Source organism: Podarcis pityusensis (assembly GCF_964106645.2).
Source record: "Podarcis pityusensis genome assembly, chromosome: 5".
NCBI classification, from domain to species: Eukaryota; Metazoa; Chordata; class Lepidosauria; order Squamata; family Lacertidae; genus Podarcis; species Podarcis pityusensis.
In genome coordinates, this window is record NC_138032.1 from 61,811,571 (window position 1) to 61,829,128 (window position 17,558).

The following is a 17,558-nucleotide window of genomic DNA, read 5'->3' on the forward strand; positions in this document are numbered from 1 at the left end:
GACCTGTCAGTTGTCTTTGATACCACTGACCATGATACCCTTTGGGCTCAGCTGTCTGATTTGGGGGTGGGTGGTAATGCATTGTGCTGATTCCCATCCCCAAGGAAGCCCAGGGAAGCAATAAAATAATAAAAGCAAGTCCAATACAGACGCTGGCCAGGAAATATATTCAGTTCAAAGGCTTGTTGAAAGAGGAAGGTCTTCAGTAGGTACTGAAAAGGCAACATATATGATGCCTGACTAATGACCAAAGGCCTGGTTCCTACATAGGACATTCGTAGGAGGCCTTCTCCTGCAGAGCACAGTAATTGACTGGGTATGTAAGAGATGAGACAGTCTTTCAGGTATCTGGTTCCAAGCTGTATAGGACTTTATACACCAAAACCAGCACCTTTAACTTAGACAGTAGCTAACTGGTAGCCAGTGCAATTCTTTCAATAGCATGGTAACATGTTGATTATATTCTGCTCCAGTGAACAGTTCAGCTGCTGCATTTTGCACTAGCTGAAGCTCTGATCTATGGTCTTTTCCTCACGGAGGACCTGGCAGATCTGTATTGGAAGCAGCCTTATACTTGGGTTAGACCATCTCATTCAGTGTTGTCCACAATGACTGGCTATGGCTCTCCAATGTTTTAGACAAGACACATTTCCAGTGCTACCTGGAGATGCCAGGGATTGAATAGGGACCTATTGCATGCAAATGAGATGCTCTCACACTGAACTAGGGCCCTTCCTCCTATGCATGTACTCTCTCATAGTTAACAGCTAGGCAGTTTTGTAAATTATTTCAACTTCTAAAAAAATAATTTGTTGTTTTTCCCAGTAAGCAATAATGAACACACATAAATTGTGAATAGCAGATGAATGTGCACTCTTTTAAAGTAGCCCAGATGGATCAGCATCCCCAGAGAGTGTACATGGGTATTTTAATGATTATGTACACACTTTTTAAAATGCTAACATTTGCAGTGGGAAATGCAGCCAAGGAAATGCATTTGGCAAGTAAATGTGAGTTGCCCTTAGTGCATAAATATAAAAAAGGGTCAGAGCCACAGAGAAACTAAATTAAATGCAACAATCATGTAGTCAGTTTGATGTTCTGTACTTGAAACTGCCTCCCATTTCTCTGCTGTGCTCTCCAGACAATTTGTAGCATAACTAGTGCTTCTGTCTGCTGAGTTTTTAAGAAGTGCAACAAAACTATGCACTTGCAAGGATGTGTAGAGCAGCAGATGGAGGACATGGCAGAAAACAGAAAAGTATATCAAACATTTTCCTGCTTACATCTCCCCCTGACTCCACTTTGAAACGAACCCTTTTCCTATTTGCTGCACAAAAGCAAGAATAGCAAGAGGACTAGGAAAGTGTTGCCAAGGTGCCCCTGCCTGCCACCTTCTCAAAGATACAGTGAAGGAGAATCCATGGAGATATTAACATTTAAGTAATTTAACTCTCTACAGGTGGGCCCTGGGATATTCTTACCAACTGAAATCTTTAGATCCTGGGCTGCTAGCAAAAGCCTTTGCTTGGAATGACAGAAAGAGAATACAAAGTGAAATGCAAGGCTGCTTCCAGACAAGTTGCTTCTAGTGTGAATAATCATTGCTCCTCCCCTGAAATTTGCAATTTGTTTTTTCCCTGTGTGCTGTCGATGATATTTGCCCTGTTTCTGTATGTGTGTTCAGACTGTTATGTTTTATCTACATCAGTGTGAGTTCAGGGCTGATGTGGGTGGGGAAGGGAAAGGCCCAGTTCATCTGGATGGCTTTTTGAAGCTCAGCACACATTCCCAGTTGTACCTATGGGAGCTTTGGGCTTAAAAGCTCCCTCGCTGTATTTGCCTCAAGATTGCAGCTGGGAATGGAAGGGGTTAAATTCCTTTCCCCTGAATGTTTTAATACTGATAAATCCCCCAATTCATGCTATTGATTTTTTAAAATGATGTTGTTGCTTATTATTATTATTAACATTTAATAATAATTATAATAATAATTGTAATAATATAATGATATTCACCTTTCACCAGCAGGTCCCAGTTTAAAATTCAGAATTAAAAATAAACTAGTCACAAAAAGAGTAATTTCACATCTCAGGTAAAGGTGCATCTTCAGCATTTGCCAAAAGTCGTATAGTGAAAAAGCCAGAAGGAATTCCACAATTTAGGGGCTGCCACAGAGAATGTCCTTTTCTGGGCTGTGGCCCCTTCTACTGGAGGTGGAACTGCCAAAAGGGCCCCTTCCACTGGCCCAGGAAGGTCCGTAGGGAAGGAGGCGTTTCCCCGCAGCAATTTGGGGCCTAATGGTGTATTTAGCATCATGTGTTGTTTGGTCCTCTGGATCCAGAAGAATGAGAGAACTAACATTGTCAGGTGTCTTGGGGCCTATGATGCTCCTGAACATGCCTGCAGAACTGTTCCAGGACAACAATGCACGTTCTAGATGTCTGTGGGAGGAATTCAGCATCATGTCATTATGATTGTTCAATCAGGATTGAGCATTTCTGCTTGCCATGCAGAATGAGCTCCCCTCTCCTTCCCCCCCTCACTGGGCTGTTCTGGGAGTTCTCCTGACTCCACCCCACCCAGACTGATTTTGGGGGGTGCAGGGGGAAAACAGTGCAGTTGTTTAGTTGAATCTGGCCCCTGGTGGACACCTTGCTGCTGCTGTCACTGCTGCCTAATGAAGACCACAGCAGAATTCCATCTTGCTGCCATCATCACCCAGTAAACTTCAGTAGAATGGGGAAGCAGGCATGACAGTGGAAAGGCCCAGCGTGGAGCTAAAGACCGCTTACCGTTTCCCAGGAACTGGGGAGGCGGGGGGCAAGAGTCCTCACCCGGCTGACTGTGGGGTTCTTCTGGGATATCCCACCTAAATGCAAATTCGAATTGGCCAGTCGTGACCCAGACTAGTGGGTGGGGTTTTGGAGACCTACCTGAGGGAGCCAGTCTCCACTTAGGTCCACCTCTGTGGCTTAAATTCTGACTGTGCTGTGAGTGGGCAGTGTTGTAATAGATTCTTTGTTGTGTTTCTTGTGGCGGACTAACATCCCTCTGAAAATGTCTACTAAATGTAGGTCAATGTGATCAAGTACATCAGATACTCATTTTGAGCAGCAAGCAGTTTCTTCTGCTGTTGCTGCCCCCCCCCCCGAAATATATTCCTGCACTTATTACTTAATCTCTTCTTGCACTTCATCTTTTCTTTCCAGTGCATGTAAAGGGTAAAATATACCAAATATTCACATATTTATTCTCCTGGTTTTGAAACTTCAGCTGTGTTCAGGACATCTTCATGTTCACATCAAAATCATGTTGATGTATTTTATTTGCTACTGGTTTTTGGTTTTGCTAGTAAATACTGTCCCAACCTATTGTAGTATTAAAACTGTTCAAATGAATTATATATGCCATGTTGGCACGTATGTTGCTTGGAAGAAATCTCTTTTAAAAATTTAAGATCTTTTACTTTTACACAGTAGCACGCATTGTAAATGTTCCCATTCTTCCTTTTCTCTTGAGATGAATAATTTAAAATATATATGTGGTTTTTTAGAAAAACCATTTCTTGTGTAGGGAGCAAGTCATTTTAGAACATTCTCTGTTCAAGTTACAATATCCCACTTTATAACTTGATTGTATTAGCCTGTTGGCAACAATACTATCATAGCTAAAACTCATTAGTAGTATCATCTAGAACTTTTTAATATCATTGTGCGTCTTTGCTAATGGTATTCTTTTTAAGACAATGTAATTCAGCAAAATCACTTATCTACCTTTTATGATAAGCTATTAGGTAATGAGCAGGTTTGAGAAGTTAAGTACTAAAGAGCTGTGTGTTTATGAAAAGTGAACAAAAGAGGCAAGCAGATGTGGGTGAGTTATTTAGCACAGCCTTGTAAAGGTAAAGGTGCCCCTGCCCGTTTGGGCCAGTCTTGCCAAACTCTAGGGTTGTGCGCTCATCTCACTCTACAGGCCGGGAGCCAGCGCTGTCCGCAGACACTTCCGGGTCACGTGGCCAGCGTGACAAGCTGCATCTGGCGAGCCAGCGCAGCACACGGAATGCCGTTTACCTTCCCACTGGTAAGAACAAATTGAGTCTATCTGTCCTCTTTATCTGAATCTTGGGACTTTCCCCAAGGCTACAACCCACCACTGGCCTTTCTTCACATATGCCTTTAGCATTCTTGTATGACTGGAATGTGTCCTTGAACTTTGATAATGGCTTTTATTTGCCCAGAGGGTGAACAGAGAGTGGTGTGTGTAGAAACTACCCTACAGTGCAAAAGTAAAAATTATATTTATTACGCTGCCAATTCTTTCCTCTGGTTCCACCCATCATTGCCACATGCCCCTCAGAATGTTACCCAGAAGAGGAATCTACCCTCAGGTTGGAAGAGCTTCCCCCACCTCAGTGATGTTTTGAGATAGAGGGTTGTTGTTCCTGGTAAAATCTGGAAAATTGAATAGGACAGCTGGAGATAAATGGTGGCAGAGTCTGTTGGGTTGGCGTTGGGATGAACCAAAGGAAGAATTTGGGCAAAGTTTGATGGAAGAAATAGGAAAGTCAGAGGAGATTTGTGACGACCCTGGCAACTGTTTCTGATGACTGAAGTCTGGCTTTCTCAAGCCAGTGTTTTGTTACAGGACATAGCAGAAGCTTTATGGAGTGAAAGTTGAGTCAGATCTAATTCGTGCATTTGAGGGGAGAAGGGTTGCCGCAGAAAACAAAACCACAAGTCCGCATGCCAAATCACTTGTGAGAAGTTCTTGCTGATGAGGTTCCAATGACTGAAATCATACCAGCACATGCCATGCAAAAACAGGGGTTGCTCTTGTATGGTTGGAACTGTTCCAGTCTTGTAGGAATTTATTTTATGTATATAACTGCCTTAACAGAGTTTGGTTTCAAGCTGCAACCCACCTACCCTTTTTGCAGGCAAGAACTAGGTCTTATTGTCCTCGGTGAAGAGTATGGGTTTGCCTCTGTGCAAGGAAAAGAAACCAATTGTTGTAACTTGCTTGGCCTTGCCACTCCCGTGAAAGGCTTGTCTGTAAAATATTGTTAGCTTGTGATTTACACCAAGCCAGGACTGAAAAGTAGAATATTTGTACCACAGATATTTCTAAAAATCCTATAGTTACAATGCTGAAAACATTTTCCAATTATAATTTTAATTGGAAATATGTATGTGTATTTTGTGACATGGGGATGACCAAGAATGGGTCTCCATGCCCAGATAAATGTGTCTTCCCCTGTTTCCTTCCCATCATACATACTGGAGCTATTGCTATGGAGTACAGAACAAATGTTCTCAAACAAGCTTGATGTGTGTGATGTAAGCATCATGGAGGAATGAGTTTGTGTTAATACATTGCTATTTTGCCTTTCCCCTAAGGAGCTCAAGGTGGTGTGCATGATTTTATCTTTACAACAGCCCAGTGAGATAGGTTAGGCTGAGAGACAATGACTAAGCCAAGTTACCTAGTAAGTGTGAGAAATCTAGCTCTAGTTCTCCCCAATCTAGCCAGTACACTACACTGCTGGTTTGCATCCTGGACTTAATCTGGCTTGCATCTGTTTCTCTGACTCTTACCTAACTTTATGATGAATAAAAACCATACACAAGACCATTAGAAGCACTTTTGTTCATATTCTTTATTCCTGAATATTTGGAGATATAACTCAAGATTCTTCTAATGTAGACTCTGGAAAGTATGTTCTCATTGTTCCAAATAAACTGCAGTCTATTAACTTTTCTTATGTCTTTGCATAAAAAATGGGGAGGCTGCTATTTGTTTTAACATTATTAAAGTTTAATTGTAATTTAAGAAGCATAAAAACAATTTACAATTTTCTGTGATGCTTTCAGATTTTGTCTCCATTTCAGAGACAGCATCAGTCAGAAAGAAGCATATGACCCCCATTAAATGGAAAAGTGGATAAAAAAAGAATGCTGTTCTTTCAGTCACGAAGAACTTTTAAAAAAGGATCTTTTAGCTGCTTCTGTGTGGAAAAATGTACCAAGGTTAACAGATTCATTTTAATCTGGAGAGTTTTGACCTTTGATCAGACATCTGTCATGTAGCTTGGTTTTGGCCTTCATTAAAAAATTCCATCTATAGCCAGTTAGTCTATAGCATTCCTCAATTTAGACCTCATACCCTTTTTATTATTCTGTTGCTATTCTCCTCACTCTTCCCCAACTGAAGGACTCATTGTACAAATGGAGAAAAACCAAGAATATTGGAGTACAAATTATTATTATTATTAAATTAAATTTGTATACTGCCTTATACCCATATGTCTCAGGGCAGTTCCCAAAACAAAATTACAATATATGAAGCACAAAATACATAATAAAAGCCAAACCACAAAATGCATAATAAAAACAATCAAAACAATTAACAATACTAATGTATACACACGAATAAACAATACACTCCTTGACAAAAGACCCTAAACAGTACTCTAGCCCCCAAATACAAAAATCCGAATGAACATTTAACAACTACTTTAAACAACCGCACCCTCCAATGCAAACAGCACCCACCCAAGTTAATACCCCACCCGTTAAAACAAATGAATCATCAAGATTTCAGGGTGGTATACAATAATAAAATCTTGCACATAGCGACTTAAAATATCATAAAATACATTATGCATTAAGATTCAAACTGATATCTCTAGAACTCTGAAGTCTCATATAAGCTTTTTTGCCTCAGTTCCCCCCAAAGGCCTAAAACTGCACTGCAAATGTAATAGAGCTATTTGAAATATGATAGCAGGGCCAGCCCACCCATGAGATGGGGTGAAGCCTTGGGGTCCTGCCCACTCCACCACTGACATAGAAGGAGTGTCTGCATCAGTGCCAATTTCCAGATAGATCTCACTGGAACCCGTCCTTGCTTCACTCTACCGCCATGCAGCTAGGTAAGGGATGCTTCTGCAGGGATGCTGTGGTGGTCGGGGCAGCCCTTCCCATTTCACCTCAAGCGGCAAAACACGATACGCTGGTCCTGTATGGTAGACAATGTTCCAGTACACCCATTATTCCGTTCTGTTTCCCATCCAATATTCACAGGGCAGTAAGATAATTCTCTGACATGTTGATAATTAATAGTCTCCGTTTCTACCTCATTCATTCATTAAATCTATCTGATAAGTCATTTTAGTCTGACCTCTGCGTGCCATACAAGGGGTTGTTTCTGTCTCACCTGTTGATACACAAGCAAAGCTATGTGAGTGCTTCTGTGGCAATTTTTTAGGCACTATTTTTTGTTTGGCAGCATTCTTGTAGCAGTTGAGAGCTGGAGGCTGAGGGTCATGAATATTCTGGCACATCTCGAAAAGCGCCTTCTGACGATGGTGCTTCGAAATGGTGTGAATTGACAGCTGCGGCACAGCAAGAGATGAAATGTTGCTAAGGCAGTGGGGTTTCCTCAGCAGCTGAGACTTTCCTCTTTTCATGATGGGCAAGAGTTGAGAATTTTGTGTGTGTGCTGAACCACTACAAACATATTGCCCATATTCTCATGTCGCCTCAACTGAAACTGATTCCATAGGATGAGGCCAATCAATTTCTGACCCTGTGCAAGAATTCCCAGTATGCATTCTGTACAAAGGGAAAATCGTATTTAATCTTGGTGTATCCAGCCATGCCGTGCCAGTAACCACAATGGAGAAGGCTTGTAATAACAGTCTCTGTAGGGGGTTTGCTTCAGTTTTCTTAACTGGATGGGCAACTGTTTCTTTTACTGTTGTGCATTCTGAAAACACAAAGCATTTACAAAGTGGTCTACTTGCATTTTATTCTGACTTTCATCACTAGCAGCAGCACATTTTATTTGCTGACTACTTGGTTATTAAACAGGAGCATGCTGAATTGTTTATTATTCTATATGTTCATCTTGGTCTTGTTTGCAGCTTTAAGGGAAAATGCAAATGGAGCAGAGAAGACTGTGATTAGTGTTTTACATAACTGTCACTTACTGTAATTACATGTTTTTAATCAGTAAAATTGCTTCCATGTTCTATTAACAAAATTCTTTCCTTTGACTCCCTTTCAGAATTCTGAGTAACAACAAGATATTGTGGTTAAAGAACAACTCTTTCATTGGACTGAGATTCTTGGAGAGACTGTGAGTAGCTGTTCCGTTCTCCCTGTAACTCCCCCCACCCACCCAACCCCGAACCCTGTTTCTTGTAATCATTTGAAATGTTTAAATAAATATGCAGAACAACTCAGAAGCTCTGCAGTGTGTACAAGATTAGGGTTTCTGGGTCAGACTTTCAGAGCAATACACATAAAGAAAATGAAAACTGCACCAAAGCAGTTGTGTCAATTTGGAACAAAAATAATTGAAAAGGAGGAAATGTGCATTTGCATAACCAGTTGAAATGAAGGTTGGCAAATAAAAGATTTCGCTCCAGGTTATATGCTGCATGGTTAGATTAACTATTGAGTTCTCAGTCTATTGTCTTAGCCAGCCTCCCTCAACCTGGTTCTCTCCATATGTTTTGGATCCCAACACCCATTATCCTTGACAGCTGACCATGCTGGTTGAGGCTGATGGGAGTCATAGCCCAAAATATCTGGATCAGAGTAGGTAAGTGTGGTGTTGGCCTTCTGAATAAATGGACCAGGCTGTGCCTAGTAGTAATAAATGACCAAGGCAGACAACTGATTGCCTCTATGGTTTCCCCCCACTGTTGTGTTGTTACATGTTTGGCTTATTCTGAAAAATCCAAGGAGACAACCATAGGTTATGAGAAACACAGAACTGGGTGGAAAACATAATCCTTGTATCAAGTTCCTTCCCCCACCTCTTCAACATGTACTGCAATTTACCTCATATCCTCAAGACATCATCACATTGACAGAACCTTCAGATTTCTGCCAGTGCAACCAATGGTGTGGAATACATAAAGGAAAGCAGTTTATAACATGAGGAAGATACTATGAGTTACAGAATGAGTTCTTCTCATTCTCCTGCAGAGACGTCTGCTGAAAAACAATTCTGATGGGATTAATCATTCATCCTGTAAGGTTACAAGTACAATATAAATATAATTCATACAATTATATTGTATGAATCTAAAAATCAATCCTGTAGTTCCAAGCTGAAGATAGTTTACATGGACTTTCCAAAAATCATTCTTGTAGTTGAACTTTTGCCCCACCCCCCAAAAAAGGGAAAAGAAAACATACAGCATATGTGCTATCCCAGAGAAGAAATTAAGATCCCATATTTGCATGTTCAACCTCTTTGAGGCTCACACAGGGCTTCAGTATAACATGTCTGTCTGTTTGCCTATAAAATAGTTAAGCATCCCAAATTTAAAACAGAATACTTTCAGAAAACTTGACTGCTCTGACTAGCTAACAGGCTTAGGCATCTAGAGATCTATTTAGAGAATTACATTCTGCTTTAGATTCAGAGATTGTTGCAGTAGTTGAGGAAGACCCTTTTAATTACAGAAATCAGGTGCAATACTGATAAGATAAAGGTAAAGGTAAAGGTACCCCTGCCCGTACGGGCCAGTCGTGTCCGACTCTAGGGTTGTGCGCCCATCTCACTTAAGAGGCCGGGGGCCAGCGCTGTCCACAGACACTTCCGGGTCACGTGGCCAGCGTGACGAAGCTGCATCTGGCGAGCCAGCGCAGCACACGGAAACGCCGTTTACCTTCCTGCTAGTAAGCGGTCCCTATTTATCTACTTGCACCCGGGGGTGCTTTCGAACTGCTAGGTTGGCAGGCGCTGGGACCGAGCAACGGGAGCGCACCCTGCCGCGGGGATTCGAACCGCCGACCTGACGATCGGCAAGTCCTAGGCGCTGAGGTTTTACCCACAGCGCCACCCGTGTCCCCAGCAATACTGATATGTATGTCTGATTTGAAGTTACAATCAGGTATAAATTGTAGTTACGAAATTCCTACCAGAGTAGAGACTTTCATATATTAGACAAGTGTGGAACCTCAGGCCAATGAGTTGAATGCAGTTTCCTGAGCCTCTCTATTTAACCCTCTGGTTTTTGTCTAGAACAGGACACCTTTTCTCCGCCAAATGCCTTAGTGGCTCTGCTTTATGTCCTCCTATAGAGTCCCCCCTCCTCAGGTTGGACATGTATTTGAATTGTGTGGCAATGCCTACTGCTTGTCTAGATGGGTTTGTGTGGATCCAACTATTTGGTCTCTTTCAAGAGTAACTGGATTTTTCTGGTCACCAGATGCTCAAGCAACTTCCCTAAAAAGGATATAATGGCAACTAGCCAAACCCCAGGGTTCAGCACTCAGTAGCAACTTTACCCTCTGGCCATTTCTAACAGAGATGCCTAAACCCAGCGGAAAGGATACCAGCAGTTCCCACTTCCAATAAGCTGCCTGGTGGCTCCAAGTAAATTATCTGTATCTTACCATCCTGGCCCGAGCTCCTTGTTATGAGATCTAACACTTTTTCCATCCAATTTGAAAGACTGGGAAAATGGCAGCAGACTGACAATGCTCACTAGAAAAATTACTTCTGATCCTCAAAAACGGCTCTCCCATCTCTTCTCCTTACCGTTATCTTGACTCATGCCATGTTTCATCAGGGTCACTGCAAATTAAATGTGGGAAATCATTTCACTATATTTTAAGAGGTGAAAGTCTAGTAAGATTAATTGAACTATGCAGTAGTGCTAGACATTATTGATGACACCATTTCAGCACATTATGTTAAAGGAATAATATCAGTAAGGATAATGGGCGCAGTGTATCTAATAGAAATCTAACATAAAACGAGTTGATGGCAACAGCCAAGTATTAAAAGGGCAACTGTGACTCATGTGACTGTGATTAGGGCCATAACTAGAAGCAGGTCTGATTTCATTAATCTAAGCATTTCTAAACTATGGGGCAGGGCTATCAGCTGGAGCACTGATTTCCACCTTCACTAAATTTGGAAGGAGAAAAAGGAAGGAAAAGGAAAGAGGAATAAGTGCAGCAATCATTTCCAAGGTTTCCTTTTCTCTCTCCCCAAGATTTTCTGAGATGTCAGAGATGGCCACAGCTAATGATGAAATATTAAACGGGGCTGATTTGTGCTAAAGGGAGAGTACTTGAATGTGTTCAAGGGAACATGTATGCTTTTATGTTGAGATTCTAATGTATTGTCAGGAAGAACTTTCTTCCCACTAAATTGGATGGTGATAATTCCTCCCATCCCTTTTTCCTGTGCTGAATGGCAAAGCTTGCTTACATAAGGCAAATTTTTCTGAATTTTGGGGGATCCAGGAGAAAAGCAAAATGAAGTGTTTGACATTCCAAGCGATGTCAAAAGTACTTGTGATCCTGTAACAATGTAATGCATTTTAAATTTCATTAATGCAATCTATTGGCCATTTGCCGCTGTAAGCCATGGCTAATGACTTAATGGGAATTTACACTCCTTGTGCAAACAGGAGTGTAAAACTAAAACCAGTGGTTTAGTGTTGTTTCCAAACCAGGGCTTATGGCTTATTTTGCTTCAAACAAACATTCTCTGGTTCGCCAGAAACGGCTTAGTCATGCTGGCCACATGACCTGGAAGCTGTACGCTGGCTCCCTCAGCCAATAAAGCAAGATGAGCACCGCAACCCCAGAGTCGGCCACGACTAGACCTAATGGTCAGGGGTCCCTTTACCTTTACCTACCTCAATGTGGGAACCAGCCTACTGTTTCTGCTTTAATAAATGGGTATCATATTTCTGCCATTTATAGTTCTTTTCTTTTTTTAACTGGGTAGGAGAAATGTTACAGTGCTGTTGTAACAAACAAGAAAACTACATAGCCGTCAAAAAGTATGTGTTTCTGTATGTGTTTAAATACACACACACATGCACACGGTGCACAATGGTGCTAGGAAGTCTTCACTCACCTGGTTTGCACAACATGCTAAGCCAAACCTTATCATCCTTGCCTTAGTGAGACTGCGGTTTCCCAGAGCAACTGCTGTACACCTCTCCAGTCTTTTTTCCTGCTATGTCAAGCCTAAGTTTGCCTTAGTGTGTTATTCGAACTGGGGCTTGTGGTTAAGGTCTCTCCTCACTAACCACGAGCTGGTAACCAAGTTTTGTTCTTTGGTTATAGCTTGTAGTTTTTTGGGAGAGAGCTTAACCACCAAAACCACTCCTGTTAAAATGCTGAGCTAAACTTTGGCTTAGCTCAGGTGGTACAACAGCAAAAACGACTGGGGAGGAGGAAAACCTCCCTCTCTAGGATCCCGCATGCTTGTGCTGTTTCACTAAGCCAAGGTTGGCTTAGCATGTCACATGAACCACTGTCGTCTAATGACATTAACTGTTCATAGTGAAGCCTTTGGTCATCGAATGCTTACTGCCTTCCGAATTTCTTTTTCCATTTTTCTGCTTCTCTCATGCTCATCTGAGATTCTGAGGTTTGTTTGTTATACTTAGGGGCTTAACCTCTGGTTATCATTGATCTTTCTTTAATAATGCCCATCATTCCAGTCAATATTAAACTCTACCATGTCAAAATAGTTATACTGCACTTCAAACCATATGCAGCTTTATTATTTTCCAAGGCATCTGCAACCTGTATACTCCATTTCATATGAGAAATATGTAGCCTTTGATACATTTCATCTGTAAATTTTGTTAGGAAATTTATAAGCATTAGCATTAACCCTTGGGTGGGAGATGAGGGAAGTGGTGATATTTATTTGAGGCGCTCACCCACCCCTGGGTGACAGCTTGCTATTGCAGATATATCCCCCACCCCTGACCAAGTGCCAGACAAGGGGGAATGCTTGGTATGAATGTTTTATTTAGGGTGTGTGTGTTTGTATTTGTGTACTGTTGCTGCTTGTATGCGAGTATTTGCCCAGGTTTGTCTGGGTCTCATTGGGTAGACATCTGTGGGGGTAGCTGGTTGAGGATGCGAGATTGAGTTATGGGAGTGCTTGCAATGTGGGCAGTGTGATTTGAGGGTGTGTGAGAATGCTGAGGTTAAATATATTGGTTTAGAGTATTTGATGTAAGTTTGTTGATTGTGTAAATGTGTGCTTGAGTGGAACTGAACGCAATGTATTACTAGCTGTAGTTCAATTATGTTGTGTGTATAGGCGCTGAGAATTTAATTGGTTTATTTAATTGCATGATGGATTGGCATATGGTGGTTGGGAAGAGGAAGTTGTTTCCTTTTGCCAAATTGTCAGTCCAGTTATTTAAAAGTGTGGAATGTGCGCTTTGTGGCAGATTTGCATTTGTTACATTTGGTTTCCTGGTGTTTCGAAGATAAATAATTGTATCCTGCAAATTGGAGATGCAATACACTTCTGGAAAGAAACAAACTTACGTGTGTGTTGTATACAAAAGAAATCATCCCTAACCGTGGGCAGTATTGGATAGTTTCCAGAATATGCACATGAAAGTAGCCCTGCTTCTTTAATTTTTAAAAGAAAACCATGGTTACTTTGAATATGATCAGAATTATAAAATGTGTATATTAAATGGAAGGTAAATAATATTCCATTGCCTTTTGTCTTTTGTTATGTCACATAATCAAGGCTGATTAATCTTTATGCCTTGCCATTCTGCTTCCTAGAACTTGTATGCACCTCAACTTCTCTTTTCATTTGTAGACCTTCAGTCATGTTTTATTCTTTTCAGCTATCACTATGTCTTCAAGACTGACTCTTCTCTGAATTAGTCAGCCTTGTCTGCCATGTACCTGTCCCTGCCAATCCAGTCTCTTTGTTTATCTTACCATGTCCTTCTGCCAGCTTTCTCACAGATGAATCAAACTTCTATTGCAGAGAGACATATTCTGTCATTATTAGCATGCTTTTGGAACTATGTTCCTTAGTACTGGCATGACAATACATATTACATGGAATGCAAAAAAGTGGGTGCCGGTCCACTTCATCCATCAGGTGCCCTAGTTTGAGTTTTTACCATTTTACTTCACAATCTATAAAATATAAAATAATTTATATTGTTAAGAAAAAGGTTGAGTTTTTGTAAACAACAAAAAAAAGACACATGAGCTTCACAGATGACAATCTGTACAGTGCTTCATTGAACTTCATTTGAATGTCCACTCTATTTAATTATGCTTTATATTTGTAATTGTGCAAAGCAAAAAAAGAACAAAAATATTTTTGGAATAATATTGTAAGAAAGAAAACAAATATTTAAGGTACAAGCTCCAAATGTGATGTATTTTATACTATGTAACAAGCTAAATTTAAGAGGTTCTTTTTAGGTGCATGTGTGCTACTCAGAAGTGTTCCCATTGAGTTCAATGGGATTTACTCCCAGGTATATGATTGCAGCTTAACTTTTGCTTATATTTCTCCCTACCTCTTTTATTTAATGAACAGATTTCACACCAGCCATTATCATAATGCATTTTAAAGAAATGAAGTTGCCTGTATTTATAAAAATGTTCAGAGCTTGTCATGTTAAAGACCAACAAATCTTTGTTCTGGGCCTCCAGAATTCTACAATAAAACATTAAAAAACCTACAACTCATTGAAAAGCCTTTAAAACTGAAAGGCTCATCTAGCACACAGTTATATGAAAAGGCAAGTAGATTTTTCTTGCACAATGCGGATAATGCACAAGTATTATGCTATCATTTTCTGCTGCGTTTTCAAGCAGAGTTCATGCCAAGTTCACAGACTATGTAAAAGGGGTTTGTTAACTGGGGCTGCCATTCAATAGAATTGATCCTCTCTCAAGGTCAATGCAACATTATGGCCTTCCCTGAAAATATCTGAGTTCTGAGTTTTTTAGAATCCATTGAGTTCATTGCCATCAACATGTTTACAACATGTTTCAAAACCAAAGCTAACGATAGATCACACTGATGGCTGCCTTAATGAGAATGTTTAACTGATAATGCTTTTTATTTACTAGTATAATCATTCAAATTACCATAGGTTCTTTGTTCTGTCAACCATTTAGTGAGCTTATCAACTCTCATTTGTGGAAATGTCTCTTGAGTTCTGTAGCTTCCTATTGCATGCATTTTCTTTCCCTTTCCAGGCATTGAAGGCCCTAGTTAGATGGCTGCGACAATCTCTTTATGCTTGAGTAGAAGCAGCGCTCAGCGCTGTTAACAGGAAGGAAAAAGCCCTTCAGCTTATTTGTGCCTATTGACCACTTGGCCTATCACACATTGGCTGCTCCAGATTCACTCACTTTTCTTATGTTGTCAAATCAAATGCATGCATCTCAGAGCACAGAGGCGAAATTCCTCTTAAGGTAGCTGTTCAGATCTGTGGTTCCAATGGGAATATATTAAGTATTGAAAGGGGAATGCTAGATGAAGAAGAGGGGAATGGGATGGGCCAGGGCTGAATTTATTAGCAGTTTATGGAAAAGAAGAGAATAGGAAGTCGTGTGAAGAAAATGCTTCAGGAGATTTTTTAGTGCAAGGCTATATGGACATTTTCCAAAAAGATTATTTGCATTCAGGTCTGAATTGCTAATAAGTTTAAATGCCTGTAAATTTAGGAATAGAGGGGGTGACTGAGAAATGATAAGACATTTTAAATGCACCAGGTAACGATATTGGCTTATACAGTGGTACCTTGGTTTAAGAACAGCCCTGTTTACGAACTATTCTGTTTACGAAAACTGGAAGTAGTGTCCTGGTTTGCGAACGTTACAAAAATGTCCAAAAATTGCTTTTCATACCTATGGTTGTGGATGCTTTCATGTTTTCCTTAAATGCAACATGCATTTGAACAAATTAATAATGTCAGGAGGTAACTGGAAGGCCCATATGGAAGTTTTTATAGCAGATTGGATGACGTCAAATGAAAAGAAACCTTCTATTAAACACAAAATGGGATTCTCCAAAGCCTGGAGGGGTGGAGGTTTGTATGGTTGACATTTTAGTTTAGGAGATGTTTGGACATAATATGAAACAAGTTTGGAAGGCAATTGAGGCTTCTAGGCCAAAGTTAAATATAGACAAAAATTGTTTCTGTGTTAAACATGGCATAGCTCTTGGGGCATGTGATTGATCCAAGGGAAAGAGAGCAAGCTTAGGAAAAGTCAAAGTTGTACCTGAAATGCCACTGCCTAATGTAATACAAGGCAGTATATAGATTATTTTAAAGGCAGATGATACCAAACTACAACATCTATAACTTTTTCTTTAAAAGTGAAGTAAGATTTAAAAGATTCTTAACTGCATTCTCTAGAAGGCACTCAATTTGAGTGGACTCTAAGCATTTATGCCCTGTTTTATTTAAGAGTGCCAGATCCTAAAAATGGAATGTTTTCTCCATTAGTGTTTTTAAGGATGCATCCAGATTTGTGACTTTAATAACTCTACCTAAAGGTCACCATTCATATGATCCCATTGATCTGGTGATGATCCCTGACATTTACATGATTACACAAATACAAGGGATTAACATGTTACAAATGTCATTTCTGCGATCCAGTATTATGAATAGATATTAACACACATTTGTGGGAGTTTTTTGTGACAATCGACAGAAGATTTTTTAAAATGGAAAAAACAGGTGTAATATTTGCTAAGCAAATGATAACTAATTTGGGGAAGTGACAATTTAATTTTCCAGAAGATAAATTATTTGTAGAAAGGTTTCTGGACATGAGTTAGTGAACTTGTAAATGTTCAGTGTTTCTGAAACATGATTTATACATTTTAAAAACTAGGTATTGGGATAACGTGTGACTTATCCCTAGGTAACTATATCATAAAGGGAACAGTAGTCCAACCCTGGAAGATCTCTAAGCAAGCTGAAAGCCCACAGATTAGATGTGTCTTTTTAGAGTTCTGTCTAAAGTAATAGGGAGGAATGCATTAGGTGAATATGATAATACTACAGATCTCTTATAGGGTTAAATCTCCATACTTGGTCTCAGGTGAAATTATTTGGTAGCCCCCAACTTCATTCCCTTCACCATGTCTTATAAATTATGAAGGAAGTTAAGAGACCACATGCATTGGACCTTGCTGTCCTAGATGGAAGGAAAGACTTTCCAATCATCAGACATGTGCCCTGTGTAATATGGAATGAATTGATAAATGAGGACATCACTAACGGATTGAGGGAAGATTTAATGGCATGCATTCATTTCAAACTCTGAGAAGCAAATGAATGAAGGAAAATAGAAATTCGTGAAGTTCATGTGCATATAAAGATCAGTTTTGCTTTGGTAACCAGCCAGCAACCCTGTGGGTTTTTATTTAATTACCCAGCAAACCACAGATATTCCAAAATATTAATACTTCAGAGGGTTTTTTTGATAGCATTTAAAAAAAAAATAAATCTAACAATTTTGACACTGCTTTGTTTCTGTTGCTACATTACAACCATACATTTTGTCATGGCCACATGTGGCCACCTCTCTCCCCTTGCTTTCCAATACTGTGATTGCTGGTTTTGCATCTTACTGCATGGGAGCAAGAGGCTGTAGCTCAATGGTGAAGTTTGTGCCTTTCAGTGAAGAAGGTCCTGGTCCAGAATAGCGATCTTGCAGTTCATATACCATATTCAAATAGTAGGTGTGGCCATAGGGGGAGTGGGT

The 17,558-nt window shown here is 40.2% G+C and overlaps 1 protein-coding gene across 1 annotated transcript in view; it reads left to right on the top strand.

Moving 5' to 3' along the window:
- ADGRA1 (adhesion G protein-coupled receptor A1) overlaps positions 1–17,558 on the top strand; it is a 310,905-nt gene that overhangs the window by 30,697 nt on the left and 262,650 nt on the right. Inside the window, exon 2 of the mRNA XM_081007127.1 lies at positions 8,071–8,142. Coding sequence (XP_080863253.1) covers positions 8,071–8,142 — 72 coding nt within the window. The remainder of the gene's footprint in view (positions 1–8,070; positions 8,143–17,558) is intronic.